The sequence below is a fragment of the Cervus elaphus genome, chromosome 18, assembly GCF_910594005.1.
Source record: "Cervus elaphus chromosome 18, mCerEla1.1, whole genome shotgun sequence".
Classification (NCBI taxonomy): domain Eukaryota; kingdom Metazoa; phylum Chordata; class Mammalia; order Artiodactyla; family Cervidae; genus Cervus; species Cervus elaphus.
Window position 1 is genome coordinate 108,648,773 of NC_057832.1, and position 19,185 is coordinate 108,667,957.

Consider the following 19,185-nt stretch of genomic DNA (forward strand, 5'->3'; position numbering starts at 1 on the left):
TGAGCTTCATATAAATGGAGAAACAGTGTCTGTTTTCCTCTTCAGCTTGCTTATTTACACTCAACATTATGCATTTCAGGTTTATCTGTCTTTACGTGTAGTGGGACTCCATTTTTACTGCTGTGTGTACAGTGTTCCATTGTATGAATATATTTCAGTTAATTTATTCATTTAACTGTTGATGGATACTTGACTTTTACCCAGGCAGATAGTCTCAACTATATAATTCTTAAGATCACATAGAAACCATGATACTGGATTTCACATTTTGAAGAATGGTATTTTATAGCAAACACTGTCCTGTGTGCCTCAATAGTAATTGGTATGCATGAAATAAGTAAAATGCTTGTTAGTAATATTTGTATTTTATTTTTATTAGATTTTGGTCTCTATTTAGTCTTTGTATTATAGTTAAAGTGTGCATATAATTTACTGACCAAACATGGAGTATTTTTAAGAATGTAATTGAACACTATTAATTATGCTGAGGCAACAGGCAAAAATTGGGACTCTGTTTGGCTGTCTGAGAAGTATGGTTATCCTAATTTTATATCTGGTGTGCCTTGTGAAAAGTCAGCATTGTAGAAGAAATGTCTGTATTTGAGTATGCTAACATTTCAGTTGTGTGATCAATATCTAAAACCCAGATTTCATCTTTTGAGGACCTGCTTACAAAATAGGCTATGTAAATATGCTTGAAAAAACTTTTAGTTTTTTTCCCCTCAGGATGATCGTTTAAGAGAACCTCTGCAAAAGCTGAAACTGGCTGTCAGCAATGTCATGCCTGAACAGCTATTTAAATACCAGGAGGACTGCCAGGCTCGTAATCAGGCTAAGTGTGCCAAGTATGTACCTCTTCTATTTGGACTGGCTTTTGCACTTGAGAAATACCTGTAGCTGTTAGGGATTGGTCTTAAGTAGAAATCCACCTAAACCACTAGAGTGGCATAATTGAATATTTTCTAAATGGTAAGGCACTTCCCACTCAGTTGCTTTGGGGTGAAAGGCAAAAGGTCTTTTGATGTTGTGTTGTGCATGAGTGTGATCAAAGCTAGAGCTGACCCTGATAAGACATTTCACATGTTGACCTACTTGACTGGTTGCAGTTGGATACAAAAGATAAGTGTTCATGCCTTTATATTAGAATTTGAAAACGTTATTTACCAGAGTGCTATATAAGGCACTTCAAATTCAAAGTATCATGTGGAAAGTTAAATTCCTTATTTACCCGTCTTTGAAGCAATTCAACAAGTATCCAAGGAGCATATTATAGCAATGTTGGGTTAAAACTTTGCTGCATAAAATATTTTCCATTTTTAGGTTTCAAACAGATGAAGAACGAGAAAAAAATGGGTCCGAGGAAGATGACGAGGAGAAACCGGGGAAACGTGTCATAGGACCAAGGAAGAAATTCCACTGGGATGACACCATTAGGTAAGGTTTAACGAAAACCTTCACTTTCAACCAAATAGATAATGCAGAAGTACAGTTTCTACAGTTTCTCATTAAAAAAGAATCTAGAGTAAATGGAAAACTCGATTAGAAGCAACCAGAAGTTAGTGTGTAGGAAAATTTTATTCAAGAGAAATTAATTTGGTTTTAATATCCATAGAGTTCTATCACTTTTATTTTCACATAGTACTTTTCATAAACTAATCTTATTATTGAGTAAGTCATACTGGTTTCAGAGGTGAAGTACTCAGTACGTTTGTGTAACCAGTCATCTTTCTTACCAGTATTTCTGTACTCCTAGTAGAGGGTTTAGTTGTAGGACTACCCCTTTTAAACTTTGGTGCCTGGATTAAAGGTACCAAAGGGAATTATACTGGGGATTTGGCTATAGTGCACTGAATGATGTATGTTAGAAATTATTTATCTTCATGTCATCTTCTGAATTCTTCAGATAATATTCTTTATTATTGCTGTCAGATTTGTGTGCTTTTAAAAAAATCTGTTTCAAGCTTAATTTTCTACAATTTGCAGTCAGATTTATATATAAATATATATATTTTTAATCTGTTTAGAACTTTGTTATGTAACCTTGTTGAGATCAAATTGGGATGCTATGAGTTAGAGCCAAATAAAAGCCAGTCTGCTGAGGATTATCTTAAATCCTTTATGGAGACAGAGGTGAAACCATTGTGGCCTAAGGGCTGGATGCAGGCAAGGTAAGAAATGTGACATCCTAGATTTTATTTTACTCTCTTATTGCTATTATTAAAGACACATATATACACACATATTACATTCATTTTCCTAAGAACCTAGTGTGTTTGACATTCTGTAAGTCATCTCAGATGATGCCTACTTTGAAAGCTTCACTCACTTAAAAGTCATATGGACATAGAGACACACATAAAAGTGACTCTCTTTAACTGACCACTTTTTCTTTTTTGCACCTAAATTTCCTAATAGAGAAAAAGGGAGGGGGGAAGAAGGTTATGAACTTTGGGAGGGGAACTTTATATGGGTATCTTGAAGATAAGTAACTGAATACAAGATTTAGACTGCAGAAAAAGAGGCACAACTTTAGTTCTATTGAAAATACAGTCAGTGTAGAGTGGTATCTCAAAAACTAAGGGTAGGTCATTTTAAAGAGTTAAGTATAGAATGTTAAAATTAATAGGCCTGGTTGTCTAAACCTGTCATCCTAAAGTGTTCATCTTAAATCAACAGAAATCTTTTAAAAGATTTAAATAAAGAGGTAATATAAAATTTTGCATAAAATAGGTTATTGAATTTACTGTGCCATTGTTAAGTCTTTATTTGGTAAATAGCAAGTAGTAGTCTATTGAGTATCAAATGATTAAAATGACAAAGTGATTATCTTGTTATTGTTTGCTATGGAAAAATAACTTTTTTTTTTTTTTTAATTTTTCCAGAATGCTTTTTAAGGAAAGTCGGAGTGTACATAATCATCTTACTTCTGCTCCGTGAGTAAATGCAGACCCCAGATATCTTCATTTATTTTTATTCACATTATAATATTTAGTAAACAAAATATTCATTAAATCCTAGGTAAAATAGGACTTAAACATACAATCTGTCTTAACACAGCTTTTAAAAAAAATCATTTTAACTGTTGACTCTCTAGACCTGAGGACACATTTCTCTATTAATGAACTTCTCAGGCTAGTCTCTAAAAACTTGAATCCATAATGTAACATATTGGTTTGAAATCTGGTGGTGAGAAGCCATTTAAATAGGAAGGCTTCAGTGGTTTCCTTTGTTCCTGGAAGGTCTGCCCTCCAGTTCTTTTGTATCCTTTTTCTTTCCCTCTTAATGACCATCTACAAAGGTAATCTGTTAGCCTCCTGCTTTCCAGGACAGTTCTGTATATATCCTACCTAGCCTTGCCTTGCAGCGTGTTTTATTCCACAAAATTAGTGTACTCTTGATGTCCTTTCTTCTGTCCCAAAGTGGATCTTTTCATTAGTGATGTAATTACTAAAGAATATGAAGTCGCTCAGTCGTGTCTGACTCTTTGAGACCCCATGGACTGTAGCCTGCCAGGCTCCTCTGTCCATGGGATTTTCCAGGCAAGAATACTGGAGTGGGTTGCCATTTCCTTCTCCAGGGGATCTTCCTGACCCAGGGACTGAACCCGGGTCTCCCGCATTATAGGCAGATGCTTTACCATCTGAGCCACCAGGGTTCAAGAATGGTCTCTAGTAAAAAGGCAGGTTTTTTTCTGTGGTTATATTTTTGGGTGAATACTGGTTATCTTGACAAGGATTCTATTTTCCCTTACAACTTAAGGCTCCTTCTCTATAGCCTAGAAGTGTAGTGTTAAGGGTTATTAAAATATAAAATTAGCAGGTCACTGAGAAGTTACTGAACAACTTTAGTTCAGTACTCCACTAAGAGGTCTGGATACTATCTGGGAAGTGTTACGAAATTCCCCCTCTCCTTATGTATAGTTGCAGTAGATAGAATTTTTTTTTTAACAGCTTTTAGGAAGGACACTTTGTTAGTTTACTATCAGAGATACATTAAAGTTGGTTTTGGTTTTCAGATCTTGCTATTTTTGTTTTTTTTGGGTATAAATTTGGAGTAGTTTGGTTTTATAGGTTTACTTTGTTGCAGGTGGTTTACATATCCCAGGGTGGGAGTAAATATATTTTTTTATGCATTTATGTGTATTTGTGTCAATATTTCAGGCCTTTAATTTCCCTATACTCCTAAAAGCCCATTACAATTCAAGTATAGAAATAATTTATTTCTTCAGTTCTAAAGCAAGTTTCACATAGATCCTTTCCCTCAGTTTTTTTGTTTGTTTTTTTTTAGTAGCCTCATTATTATGGCTAACTTTTTGTTTTGTTTTGTATCAGAAAGTAGAAATCTGTGTGATAATATAGGCCTGGAAGTCATGACTATTACTGTTGCCTTAATGAAGTTATAGATTGACTGTAAAATTTTATTTAGACATAATTTAACTTAGTGAAGTAGAAATATTCAGACAATGTTCAGAAATATCCAGATACTTTTAGCTTTACAACTGTTTAATTATTCAGCAAACATGTAAGTACTTTCTTGTGCTAAAGAACCCTTAAGATTTTTTTAATCTTTTCACTTTTTCACACTGGTTCACAAATGTTCTAAGCTTTCATGGTATTTTTCTATTGCCCTTTTTCTGTCAGTTTTAAAATTTTTTACTTGATCTATTATGTTAAAAATAACTTTCTTAAAAAACTTGAGGATTTTTTGTTTTTTAAATAGTATGTCATTTATAACCTCTTAGCATGGTTTAATTTGAGCTTGAAGTTCCTTAAAGCTCTTTTCTATAAATAATTACAAATTCCTACCAATTCTTTGAAATAAGTATCCTTTAGGCAGCTTCGTTAGCATGTTTTGAGTTTTAATTTTTATTTTTAGCAATTATATTTAATTAAAAACATTTTATCATCTACATTTTACTAATGGTTTGACCTTTATTGTAGTTAATTGAAATTAGTAAAAATGTTGCTGTATATTCACATATAAACTGAATACTTACATACAAAATTATGTGTTACAATTTCCTAATGAGTGACTTAACTGCTATTGAGATAACCTCCTTTTAATCTTTTCTCTTAGGGCAAAGAAAAAGGTGATTCCTGCACCTAAACCCAAAGTGAAGGTAAGTATTGAACTAAATCTTTAGTTAGTGATAATTGGTGACTATTGAAATACATTCTTATGATGAAAAGGTTTTATGGCATTTAGCATAGATTTAGGTACTGTTCTCTTAAGATGGGTATTTTCAAGCATTGTAAAAATTCTGGAACCATTGTATTTGGGAGAATAGATAACTGTGGCAGTGGGAAGTATACATACATTAGTTGAATTCTAAGGCTTAGTACTACTTAGAAATGTTGGATAAAATATTAATATGACAAATAGCTTTTAAAAGCATGACTGGGATCTTGAATGAGTGAAATCCTTGTCTCAAAGCAAAGGAGTAGCTGCCAGAAAGTTAATCTGTCACTGAAACTTCAGTTGCCCTTAGGTGCATTTGCTGATTTCTGTCACCTTTCACAGCACAGCTGATAAGAAATTCTTAGACTTAAATAGGTTGGGAAATGGAATGAAGCTCTCCATAAACCTGGGACTCTCAGAGGATGACATTTTAAGTAAAAGAGAGGACTGGAAAAGAAATCCACTCACCAGTAAAAAGATTAAGAAATTTGTGTGTTTTGGCCATGGTTCTGAATTAGGGAAAGAATGTCCTTCCTGAAAATTTTCTGTGGATTAGGAGATTAGTTTATACAACCTGCGTAATCTGGGAAAACCTCAAGCTAGGAAAATAACTTAAAAGTTGTTAGATTAGTATTAACCCAGGGCACTGGCAAATCACATTCTTTCTGGAATAACGTACCCTCATCCCAGGCCTCAAAGGCTTATTACGTATGTGCTTAGTTGGTGAGTCATATCCCACTCTTCGCGACCCCATGGATTGTAGCCTGCTAGGCTCTTATGTCCAAGGGGATTCTCTAGGCAAGAATACTGGAGTGTATTGCCATGCCCTCCTCTAGGAAATCTTCCCAACCCAGGGATCAAACCCAGGTCTCCCACATTACAGGCAGATTCTTTACCATCTGAGCCACCGGGGAAATCCAAAAATACCGAAGTGGGTAGCCTATCTCTTCTCCAGGGGAACTTCCAGACCCAGGAATCAAACCGGGCTCTCCTGAATTGCAGGAGGATTATTTACCAGCTGAGCTACTGGGGAAGCCCAGAGAAAGGTTTCCCTCGCTGGGAAACGAACCCAGGCCGTGGCGGTGAAAGCGCCAAATCCTAGCCACTATATATACTGTGTCAAACATCTGAAAATACGGGATACGTGAGGAAATGTTGTGAGGAAATGTTACTGTGTGTGAGTGGGTCAGCCAAGACAACCAGTAGAATTGAATCCCTGAGAACAGCAAGTGATGGATTTATTATGGTTAGGACATACAGTGACTTAAGTTATTTAATATTTAAAAATGTAGAAGGGGGGACAAAAAAACATCAAAATAGACAAGGCAGAGTTGAACCAAGCATTGGGTTGGCCAAAAAGTTTGAGTTTTTCTGTAGGCTGTTAAGGAAAAAACCAAAGGAACCTTTTGGCCAACCCACTATAACCTCTAGAAGTGAAAACTATAATCATTTGAAATTAAAATTGTAATGAAAGCCCACACCTTTTAGATTTTAGACTTTTCCCATAGTCTTCACTCTTTGAATAGAGTTTCTTTGCTTGTGAGGTTATGGCCAGAAGATCTGTATTTGCTACCCTGTGCTCTTCTTAACTTAATAGTGTTAGAGGCTTTTTGAATATAGATTAAGTAGTCTTCTTTTTCTTAGTTAAATCTATTGGTTCATGCTTTGTTTTGACATTTGACTTATTTTTAAACTCCTAATACCCACCATAAAGAGTTGGTTAAATTTTGCTACATCTCTTTAAACATATGATAAATTTACCAGAACTCTGATAACGGGTGTGTTGGGATGGTACAGTGGGATAATCTGTTGTGTTCATCTTTTAAAAAAAAGTTTTTTAAATTTATTTTTGGCTGTACTGGGTGTTTGTTGCTGTGCACGGGCTTTCTCTAGTAGCTTTGAGTGGGAGTTACTCTTCATTGCCGTATGCGGGCTTTTCATTGCTGTGGCTTCTCATTGCAGAGCACAGGCTCTAGGCACAGGCTCAGTAGTTAATGCTAGTAGTTGTAGGGCATGGGCTTAGTTGCCCCCAAGGCATGTCAGATCTTCCCAGGCCAGGGATCAAACCCATGTCCTCTGCTTTGGCAGGCAGATTCTTAACCACTGAACCACCAGAGTAGTCCTGTTTTGTTCATCTTTGTCATGAATTTACCTTTTCCTTTTCCCCAAATGGAAAAAGCTGTATTCTGATTTGTTTTTTGTTTTTTTTTTCCTGCTCTAATGCCCCTTCAATACCTATTTCAGTTATAAAGGTAATACCAGGAATGCTTATAGGAGAAAATGCAAACAATATAGAAAAGTGAAGGAGGAAAGTAAAAGTATCCTGAAATTTCTGCTCACACAAAGGGAAAAAAGCTTCTTTCTGGTACACATCTGCCCTCCCTTCTTCTGGATCTGTCCTTGCCTCCCCTCCTTCCTTCCGGATCCATCTGCCCATCCAGCCATTTCTTTATCCAGATTGAATTAACATTTTATATAAAAGAAATAACCTGTTTTTTCCACTCAAATATATATCCTAAACAATTTGCCAGTATAAATCTACACAGTACTCTTGGGTGGATTAAATGTTATTTTTATAAAGAAAAAATATTAATAAAGAAGTTACTTTAAAATGGCAATTTTATACTGGTAACACTACCAATGTTATTTTGATATACTCCCTCACTCTCAGTTTCTGTCCTCTTTTTAGTAATGGAGTTTTCACTGAATGGTATGTCAGTGCAGTCATGTCTCATCTGTTCATCTTAGCAGACAGCCTTGCCCTTAATCGTAGTTACACTTCAGACTGCTAAAAGGCATTGAGGTTTTCAGTCAGGGCTTTTTAGAAGTTTTAGAGAAATTGCTAAGAAAGTTAGAGTGCAGTGGCATTCTTAAGAGAAATAAGAATTTACTGTTCTTATTTATTATTATCATAATACCTTAGAAGGTAGATGGTAGAGACTGTTCCTCCATGCTTTCCCCACTATAGTTAAGGTAAGTGCTGTGGTGGTATAAATTAATATATATGGCTTTGGGTTTATTTGGATTTGTCTCTTTTTAAAAAACTAGTTGAAAGTTTGACATGATTTTTATGTAGTTTTCTTCTTAATTTTAAAAATAAAATGTCAAGTACTTCATATTTTTCTTGAGAAAGATACTTTTTTAATGCTTTTGCTCTTTAAGTATTTTAAACTGCTCTAATTCTATCTCTTCCTTGAATTTTAAGAAGGTTAAATTCTTAATTCTCTCTTAGGTATTTAGAGTTTTAATTTCTAATACTCTTGTTTTCTTAGCATAGTACCTTGCTCATAGTGAATATATATGGAATAAATTATAATTTATAAATTATAAATGACTTCTACCATAATGAATAGAAAGCACAATTTAAGTGTGCTTGAATTGAATCATCTACCAGTTTGATGTACCGTTTTCTCTGTGTACTGTCTGTAGGTAAGACAGGCATACAAAGAGGTCAAAATGCAAGGAAGCTGGGAGTGATGGTCTTTATCATAGCAAACCACACTACACAAGATGGGTAAAATCCTAAGATAAAGGCAAAGAGACTTGTAGAATTTTAATTATGAGAATTCTAATCCTTTAAAAACTAATACTGTGTAAATTTTGATTAATTGTTTTTGTTTTTCCAATATAATGCTTCTTAACACTAGGAGTGTAGTCCAAAAAAGGACCAGAAAACTCCTGCATCCTCGGTGGCTTCAGTTGGTGGTCCTTCAGCGAGCTCTAGCACATCGGCCGTGGCCTCTACCAGTTCTGGCTCCACGCCAGTGCAGGAGACCATCTGCCTTGATGACTCACTAGATGAAGAACTTTCCTTTCATCCACCTGCACTGGATCTTGTTTCTGAAGCTTTAGCTGTTATCAACAATGGGAACAAGGGCCCTCCAGCTGGCTCAAGGATAAGTATGCCAACTGCAAAACCTCGTCCAGGACTGAGAGAAGAAAAATTAGCAAGTATCATGAGTAAACTGCCACTGGCTACACCCAAAAAACTAGATTCTACTCAGACTGCACATTCATCGAGTCTTATTGCTGGCCACACAGGGCCAGTACCAAAGAAACCCCAGGATTTAGCTCATACTGGCATCTCTTCAGGCCTTATTGCTGGTTCTTCAATTCAGAACCCGAAAGTTTCCTTAGAACCTTTGCCAGCCAGGCTGCTTCAGCAAGGACTACAGAGGTCAAGCCAGATTCATGCTTCTTCCTCTTCGCAGACCCACATCTCCTCCTCTTCCCAAGCCCAAGTTGCTGCCTCTTCTCATACTCTGGGAACATCAGAGGCCCAAGACGCTTCTCCGTTAACACAAGTAACAAAGGTGCACCAGCATTCAGCTGTCCAGCAGAACTATGTGTCTCCATTACAAGCGACTATTAGTAAATCACAGACCAACCCAGTGGTGAAGTTAAGTAATAACCCCCAGCTTTCCTGTTCATCCTCACTTACTAAGACTTCAGACAAGCCACTTATGTACCGCCTTCCCTTATCTACACCCCCACCTGGAAATGGTTCTCAAGGGTCCCACTCCCTGGTTTCTAGGACAGTACCTAGCACCACTACCTCCACTAACTATTTAGCCAAGGCGATGGTGTCACAAATCTCCACGCAGGGTTTCAAGTCCCCCTTCTCAATGGCTGCATCCCCAAAACTTGCCTCATCTCCCAAACCTGCCACATCTCCTAAACCCTTGCCCTCACCTAAGCCTTCTGCCTCACCCAAGCCCTCTCAGTCAGCTAAGCCTTCAGTATCAACTAAACTTGTATCTAAATCCAACCCAACTCCCAAACCTACTGTGTCCCCAAATTCTTCCAGTCCAAATGCACTAGTGGCCCAGAGTAGCCACTCGAGCAGTAACAACCCAGTCCATAAACAGCCCAGTGGAATGAACATCAGCAGACAGTCTCCCACCTTGAATTTATTGCCCTTGAATCGCACTTCAGGCCTTCCGTCTACAAAAAATCTTCAGGCCCCTTCAAAGCTGACAAACTCACCATCCACTGGAACTGTTGGGAAGAATAGCTTGAGTGGAATTGCAGTGAATGTACCTGCCAGCAGAGGTAGCAACCTTAACTCAAGCGGAGCTAATAGGACTAGTCTGTCTGGGGGAACAGGAAGTGGAACACAGGGTGCTACTAAACCGTTGTCTACTCCACATAGACCATCCTCTGCCTCAGGGTCTTCAGTGGTGACAGCCAGTGTGCAGGTATGTATGTTAGATACACGCACGTGATTAAGTGTAAGGCGGTGTAATTTCTCTCAGTCAGTTCAATGATCTTATCATGATGTGTCAGTTGTTTATAATTTACAACTTCTGGGATGTTGACATCACAGTGATGGATAATCTTGGGGACAAAATTTTTGTTGGGACGTGTTTTTTTTTAACCACATGCTTGCTTTCAAAATTTTTCGAAATTTAAAACTATATCTTATCAAAGTCCAGAACAAAATAGTCACTTACGATTTTAACATACCTTAACTTGTCTCTTCTTTTCCCTGTCCTAGTCCCTTTCTCCTGTCAAGTTTCATAATTTTTTAAATCAAATTTATGCATTCATATTATTTTTTCCTTTAACCATGTCTTTTTGAATAAAATTTTTATTTTTTATAAATTTTGCAGTTGTTCATATATAATTCTCTGTCAAATTAGTATCAGTAGTCTGTTTATACCACACTTTCCCCATTCGTGAGTTTTTCATTTAAATTTCTCTCTCGGTTAGCAGGAGTACCTAATTCAAGAAATCTTTTCAAGAAGGCTAATGTGAATGTTGTTTTACTTCAGCACTTATATACCTGATGATTTCTGTCACACTTGAATAGATTCAGATTTCTTAGGTCACTAAGTGTCTCACTCCAGATTTTATAAATACTGCTCCACTGACTATTTAAGGTTATAAAAAATTTTGAGGCCATTCTGACTTTTTGTTTCCTTATAAGTAACATATTTTCTCTGCCTAAATGCTAATCACATTTTATCTTTTTCCTTGAAAATCAGGTGTTCCCAGATAATGGCTAGGTTTATCTAGATAGTTTTCATTAATTTTGTACCTAGAAAATAGTAACATCTTTCAGTCTCTGACCCACTCATTTTTTCAGCTCAAGAATATTTTATTCTGTTATGGGCCTGATTATTATTTCTGATCCATTTGCTGAGGTTTTTTGAGAGCTCTATTGCTCATATATTTCATCTCTCTGCCTTTCATGTCATCTTTTCTGTTATTATTTTCATCTATCTACCACTTATTTGTATTCTGAGGCTTTCTCAGCTTTGTTCTTCACTTTACTCATTTGGTTTCTTTAACTTTTCCCCCCTCCCTTGAAACATAACCTATGTTCACAGTTGGTAAAATTCAGAAAAAATTTTTAAAGAAGGAAAAGTCATGTATCGTCTTACCAGTGTTGATGTTTTCCAGATACTTTTTTTAGGCTCTTCAAGAAAGTAGATTTTACATAATACTACGTTTCATACGCTTTTTAAAAAATAGTATTTTATGGTGTTATTTCTTGGCTTCTCAATTACTCTTTGAAAATATGACTTATTTATGAAACTCTGTTGTTTAAGAAAGTGCTCTAACTTTGTACTGCCTCTTACTTATGTGGAATAGGAACATCTAATGAAGTAAGTTTCCACATGGTATCTGAGAGATTTCCTGCTGTTCAGTACAAGCTAAGTGTTGGTATTCAATGTACACTTAAAACCCAAATCATCACTCTGCCTCTACTATAGGCTTAGGAATGAATGAATTCTAAAATTCTAATATAGAACAAAATTCCATTATCTGATACTTCATTAATTGAAATCTAGGATTTATAGATGTTTTATCCATATGATTTTGCTTTTATCAGAAATAAGAAAATAGCCAAAAAACCCCCTAGGGATCATATGTGAAAATTTAAGTTACAACTAACGTCTAGGAGTTAGTCTGCATTCTTATTTTATTATCTTTGTTAAAATGTTGACTGTTTTTGAAATCAGTCTTTAATTTGATCATAGGAGTATGTGAGAGGATTATAATAACCAAAATGACAGTTCCATGGCCCATATCCTCCTTCCTATTGTCAACTACTTTTAACTGTTAGCTTTTTCTCTTGTGTTTTTTATTTTTTTTATTTTTATTTTTTTTATAAAGTTTTATTAAAGTATAAAGGAGATAGAGAAAGCTTCTGACATAGGCATCAGAAGGGGGCAAAAGAGTACCCCTTGTGTTTTTTAAAAATAAGAATGAACAGAAGTCTCTTTTAGTGTTATCTTTCAGCTTCTCATTGTGATAAATAAGGCTTTTAACTGTCTTATACTTCTCCCATTCTCTTCAGAGACTAAAATTACAACTTTTGGTTAAATCTGTGACTTTGTAAAAGATTGTCTGTGTTGAGCTAACTATTGTGAACAAGTGGTTTCAATCATAAATTTTGGGCTTATTTTCTGGAGTTAAAATTTGCTTTTTTTTTTCCTTTCACTTTGTTTTCTTTAACGTTAAATCTCCCTCTATCTTTCATCATCTCCAGAATCTATCAGTTCTGTTTCCACCACCCCCCCCCCCACCCCCTGGAAAACTTCCTACATTTGATCATTTATCCCAAAAGAACAATTTGGTTTATTGTTTACCAGTTAGTTTCTTACCAAGGAACCTACATGGCAAAATTTGTGTTTCTAAAATGTAACTCCTTTCTTCTGATTTCTTCCTCTCCAAAATGGCTTTATGATTTGGAGACTTTAATGTTCCTGCCTCATATCTGATCCTTTTTGTCTTTCTTATTGGTTTGACTGAAGAAAACATCAGTAATTGAATAAGGTTATTCCTAACTTTTGTTCTCTTTTTTAACACAACATCAATGATGTCTTATCAGCTACCTTGTGGCACCTAGATCCTGTCTTTCTAAAGCTGGCCAACACGAAAAACAGATTTCCTATCTAAGTCTATAAAATATTCCACTTGCCTCTGAAAGATGTCTTTAGCTGTGTGCAGATGTGAACATGACAGGTCCTGAGGTTAATCAAAGTTAAAGTCTTTCTAGGTTCAGGTTGATCTCTACCTGCTTTTTATTTAATAACTTTGCACTGAAGGCTTTCCTGTTCTTTCTTGCCCTTCAGCTCATTGATTTTCTGTGAATCCAGTCTTTGCCACTCTATAATTTCCAAAATAATTCACTAAGCAAATATTTACTAAGTGTTTAATATGTGCCAGGCACTCTTCTAGGTGCTGGGGAAATTGGGGTGAGTCAAGATCATGCCCCCTCTCATGGGGCATATATTCTAGGATGAAGATAAGCAAAACACAGTACTTAAAAATACTTTGTGCTGTAAAAATAAAAACAATAATATGATAAAGTGTGATTGCTGCTAACATGGATAAGGGAGATGGAGAAGGCCTCTTGGAAGAGGCAATGTTTGAGCTGATAATTGAATGACTAGGACCAAGCCTTTTGGAGAGAAGAGCAAACAGCCCAGGCAAGAAAGGGAAAGTAGATGTGAAGACACTGAGATAGGAAAGAGCCTGACAGGGCTGGACAGTTGGGAAAGATGGGGAGGTGACAGGTCAAAAAACAACTCCAAACCATATGATTGAGGACCTTAGGGGCTACAATAAGGACTTGGGCTTTTACTTTGTGTTCAGTGGGAAGCCATTGGAGGGGAGTGGTATGGTCTGATACACATTTCAAAAAATCATTCTGGGTGTTGTAGAGAATGTGGGGGGCAGATGTACTCACCAAAATGAAACATGTTGTTAAAAAGAAATGTTCCTTTATATTTTCCCCTGGGGATGAAATGTAGAGGTCGTAGAAAATATTTCTGATTATGGGGCATTATCCTGAACTGTTTGCCTGCTTCATGTTGATAGCTTCTCCTGTAATGCTTCTAAATAATACCAATAATGGATACCCCGCTTTTAAAAGGTCTCCATCTTCTGTGAGAGAAAATTATAACTGCACATGTAACATTTAGATAATCTGGTGTTTCATTTTAGTTTTATAAACAAAAGTGGATATGGAAGGTTTTTATAAGTATAAAATATTAGTTACAGCCTGGTGCCATTTTTTTATTGCTAATACACATAACTTAATTTTGGAAGTTGCCCTAATTTACATTTTCTGTCAGCTTTAATGCTTTAATGAGCCTACTCCAGAAAAGCATAAGAGTTCTCCTTATTAGCAGTATTTAATGTTCCTCACCAGGAGGGCTTCACTGGTTTTAGAGTGTGTTCCCCATATTGTCCTGAGATTGTAGTAGAATGTTGATGAAAAAGAAGAGAAAACCCTTGTTAACTCTTGATACTGATCCTTTTTCTCCTTCAAACCACTGTTGTTTCTAAGTTAGTAATTTGTTCCTAAATCACCCATTTTTGATATCGTGGTTGGCACAGTAGAGAGAGGTAAACGACTGGCAAATAAAAACAGTTAAGTCCAAGCGTAAAGTGATAAAGATTTGCACTTACTTAAATGTAGGAGAAAGTTGTGATTTAAAAAAAAAAAAAGATATGTTGAATATGAGTTCATCTTGTCTTTCATTTTGTGTTGCTTAAAAACTAAGATTTCAAGCCTTGAGTGGTGGGAAAGAATTGAAACTACTGATCTTAGCAGTTAACATATATGGGAGGGAAATGATTGTAACAGGTGATGAGTTCAATTCTGAGCATACCAATTTGGTGAGGTTAGATATCCAAGTGGAATTCTTCACTGAACCATTAGCTAACCAGGATTGAAACTGAGGTGAGAGGTCAGAACTATAGGTACAAATTTGAGGCATAAATAAAGGAGGTAAGGGAACGCAATTGGAGAACTAGTGAAAAAACAGAATAGAAAGCTTTTTAAGGATGTTCTTCATTTTTTCATTCAGCAGTGGTGTGGACCATTGAATGTATAGACACATGAGATGATGTGGCATTTTTGCATGGGAAAATCACCTGCATTTTTCCTATAGATTAACTGAGAAATAAAATGACCAGCCCTTTATTAATAATGTCTATTGGTAGAAATCATCAGTATACAAAATAAAAGTAACAGTTGCTAATGCTTATTATTGATTAACAAATACTCAGAGAATTCAGTTTTCTTGACCAAACTTAGAGCTGAGAACTGTGAAAATTTTTTACCACAGAAATTTGGAGTTGATAAAATAAGGCTATAAAAGAAACCTCACAATTGCAAATATAGTAGGTAATATCTGATACTGAGAAATTTTGGTTATAATCTTTATTAAGTACACACAAAAAAGTCGGAATGGAAAAAAATGTTTATTTGCTGTATAGAAAATTGTTCAAAGAACTAAATTAGCTTAATAGAGTATATTTCAGTAATTTCTCAATGAAAGCTTATCAGTGCTGGCATGTTTCAAAGTGTTTTTCTTCATAATGATGGCATCAAAGCCGAAGTAGGGGAGTGTCAAAACACTCTGTAATTTACCTTTTGCCTTAGGAGTCTGAGTTCAGAAATGTAGTGGAATTGGAAATCAGCTTTCAGGGGTTAAGAAGAGATGAGATAGTGTGGAAAATGAAGGCTGCCATTCAATAAGTTTGATAATAAAAGAAATATACATAAGTCAGGTTGTTGCTAGGGGTTGGGGAAGAGCCAGGAGTAATGGTTGGTTGTAAGACAGTTGGTTTTAAGACATGTCAGAGGTCTCTGTATATGCAAAAGCAGAGGAAATGCAGAGAAAGTGCAGTGCTTGATGGACATTTGTGACAGAAAGTTCTGCAGGAGTGGTATTCATGGCATAGGTCAGGTGGTTAGCTTTTGAGGAAGAGGCAGATAAAGCTTATGAAGAGGAAAACACAGATGGCCGTTAACGATGAAAGTACAGGGTATGGAGTTGAGGGATCTGAGAGAGTAATAGTCTAGAACAGAAGCTGCAGACGTTGTGCCCAAAAAGACAGCTAAATTACAGATCAGAGACCGAACTGAAATGATATGGAATCAATTCCCTGTGTCAGATGGAGAGGTCAAAGCAAAAGCGGAAATCCAAGTTTAGAAATGAGTGGGTTAAGAGGAATGGGTGTTAATATAGACATTGCAGTAACAGTTAAGGAAACTTAACTGGTGATGAAGAGCTAAGTAGAAGTATTTTCAAAGCCAGTATTGGTCACTCTTTGAAATGTAATTTACACTTCAGCCTTCATTTCTGTCTCCCAGAGTTTCTGTTAGAGTAGACGTAAGACACAGTCTCACGTCCATGAGGATATTAAGTAAAATAAATCAATTCAGGTTAAAGACTTGATTTCTTATGTATTTTGACCCCTGGTTTCCGCAGTCCACAGCAGGAGCATCATTATTGGCTAATGCCTCACCTCTGACTCTCATGACATCACCTTTGTCTGTAACAAATCAAAATGTGACTCCTTTTGGGATGCTGGGTGGCCTTGTTCCAGTGACCATGCCCTTCCAGTTTCCCTTGGAGCTACTTGGCTTTGGAACGGACACAGCTGGAGTGACAACCACCTCGGGATCTACCTCAGCCGCTTTCCACCATAGCCTAACTCAGAGTAAGTGGGGCTCTTTTTCTTACATGGCTACCTAGTCTTGACAGAACAGGAAACCTCACAAATTTATACTAATTGAGAGCAGTCCAGTTGGAGTTAGTGGAGATTATAGAATTTCTTTTTAAAAGAAATCCAGTTTATTTCATGTGTATATATAAAACAAGTGTAATTACTGGACTCTGAAATTTTTTAATAGTTTCTAAAGTTAACTGGCTATTCCACACTTTTATCTTAATGAAATTTATAGTAAGAGAAAGTCAGATTTCCTGGGTTATTTGCATGCACATTTATATTTATACACATAATGTATGTACTCTAGTTTAAAAAAAGCTTTGAAGTCGAGGTCTGTGCTTGCATTGGATAAATTATTTTCATTTTTGTATCTAAGAGGGCTCGGATCTTAGTTTGAAGAAGATCACTGACAAGTGTGTTCTCCCCCCAGATTTACTAAAGGGTTTACAGCCAGGAGCTCAGCACGCAGCAGCGCTTTCCCACTCACCTCTGCCTGCACATGTACAGCAAACGTTTAATGGTAAGAGAGCCCCTGTTTCTTCCCCTAGCTAACATTTATACAGGTTTACCAATATATTAAATCTTTCCTGAAAACAATACGAGAGAATGACAAAGATTGGAAAAGGTAATTTTCATATGAGCAAATGCTCATCGGCAACAAATGCCTTTTCAGAGAAAGGAAACAGGTAAAGGAGATCTTTTGTTACATGTGCAGAGAGCCTTTTTAAAGGTGTTTGTTATATGGGAATGAGGACAAAGAATAGGATTTATAAGACAGTATACAAAAATCATGTCCAGTAGTTAATCACACTTGACCTTTATGGAAATTTTCCAAAGTGCCAGATAGTCTTGTGATACACGTATTAGCTAATTTAATCCTTACAATAAACCTGTGAATGAGATCACAATCCCCATTTTACAGATCAGGAAACTCAGGAAAGGGAATCAGAGGTAAGCAGCTTGCCCAAGTTGATGGGATAATAAGTGTTTAATCTGAGATAGAATCCAGGAAGTCTGACTCCATGGCCTGTATTCCTAACCATTACTCTTCTCTGCCTCCTCGCCCTTATTAACCTCATGTGATCTCAGACTCTGTGTTACATACTTGCAGGCCAGCTAGATGCTCTGAGGTCTGGAGTTGGACAGCGGATGCTGCACCCAGCCTTGGCCTCCTGATTCTCGCTGTCATCAGCAGCTGACCCCAGTAAAATGCCGATAGTATTCTGAGGGCCATTTTCAGCATCTTTGAGCAGCTCAACTTTTCTCTTAACTGTGAAAGCTGACTAGGGCCTCACTGTTCTTTTTGGCCACTGCATTTAAAATGGTTCTTGAACAAGTTTACAGCTGACCACAAAGTGGAAATGGGAGCTTCAGAGCAATCTTGAGGCAGTAGGTTGTAGTAAATGCTCTAAGACACCCAAGTGTTAAGCTGCCCCAGACTAACCTCTTGAGAGAATGAACACACGACCACAATTGTGCCAGTGTGGGAACAAAGTGTGAGTCGCTCAGTCGTGTCCGACTCTTTGCGACCCCGTGGACTGTAGCCCACCAGGCTCCTCTGTCCATGGAATTCTCCAGGCAAGAATCCTGGAGTGGGTTGCCAGTCCCTTCTCCAGGGAATCTTCCCAATCCACAGATCAAACCCGAATCTCCTGCATTACAGGCAGATTCTTTACACAAAGTAGGCACAAATGTCAACAATCCTGATCGTCCTGAACTTCTTGACTAGGTTTAAATGCTTAAGGAAAATTGCCCTGTGACTAAAGCAGTTCCACCCTGGGTTTTGACATCTGCTTGGTGTGGTGAGTCCAGCTGAGAACTATATGTTTGTGGGCAGACTGGTAGAAATCTGCAGGGAATTAGGCACACAGGATTCTTGTGGTTCAATGTGACCCTCATATTCCAGATTTAGATACATTATCTTGTTATCTGATCAGCACCTCTGTTCCAGAGGGAGACAGGAAATAAGACTGTCAGTATTTTCCAAGTAATTAAAATTTAAAAGTTTATAATTTTTCATTTAAAAAGCATTTTAAAGTCTGAGACACTAAATTTGAGAATCAGGCTGGAATTTTTGAATTCTAGGACTGCCACTTTGAGCAAGTGTAGTTTGTTCGAATATCACTTCCGTTGATAGGGATAGCAAGATGTTTTTAATAGGCTTATTATGGAGAATTTAACAAAAATATTTAAAGCTTCTAGCATGGTATCACGTACATGGTAAGAGTTTAGTTAATGTTAATTCTCTGATCGCATCTAGTCTAAAGACTGGGGCCAATAAACTTTTTCTACAAAGATGAAAATAGTAAATATTTCATGTTTACTTTGCATGACCACATAGTCCATCACAACTACTTAACTCTGCCATTGCAGTACTAAAACAGTTTTAGATAATGCATAATGTGAGTGTGACTGGGCTCCAGTAAAACTTTAGTCACAAAAAGAGGTAACAGACCATATTTGGCCTAAGGGCCATAGTCGCCAAACCCTGGTCTAAAGAATTACACAGTGTGGTTAATATGAGTATTT

The 19,185-nt window shown here is 36.7% G+C and overlaps 1 protein-coding gene across 2 annotated transcripts in view; it reads left to right on the forward strand.

Annotated features, from left to right (window-relative positions):
- Window positions 1-19,185, forward strand: part of UBN2 (ubinuclein 2) — a 79,645-nt gene that overhangs the window by 48,721 nt on the left and 11,739 nt on the right. For both annotated transcript variants that reach the window (XM_043871897.1, XM_043871898.1), the window contains 8 exons: window positions 727-845; window positions 1,321-1,434; window positions 2,025-2,168; window positions 2,883-2,933; window positions 5,077-5,119; window positions 8,826-10,376; window positions 16,416-16,647; window positions 17,087-17,176. In XM_043871897.1, coding sequence (XP_043727832.1) covers window positions 727-845; window positions 1,321-1,434; window positions 2,025-2,168; window positions 2,883-2,933; window positions 5,077-5,119; window positions 8,826-10,376; window positions 16,416-16,647; window positions 17,087-17,176 — 2,344 coding nt within the window. The remainder of the gene's footprint in view (window positions 1-726; window positions 846-1,320; window positions 1,435-2,024; window positions 2,169-2,882; window positions 2,934-5,076; window positions 5,120-8,825; window positions 10,377-16,415; window positions 16,648-17,086; window positions 17,177-19,185) is intronic.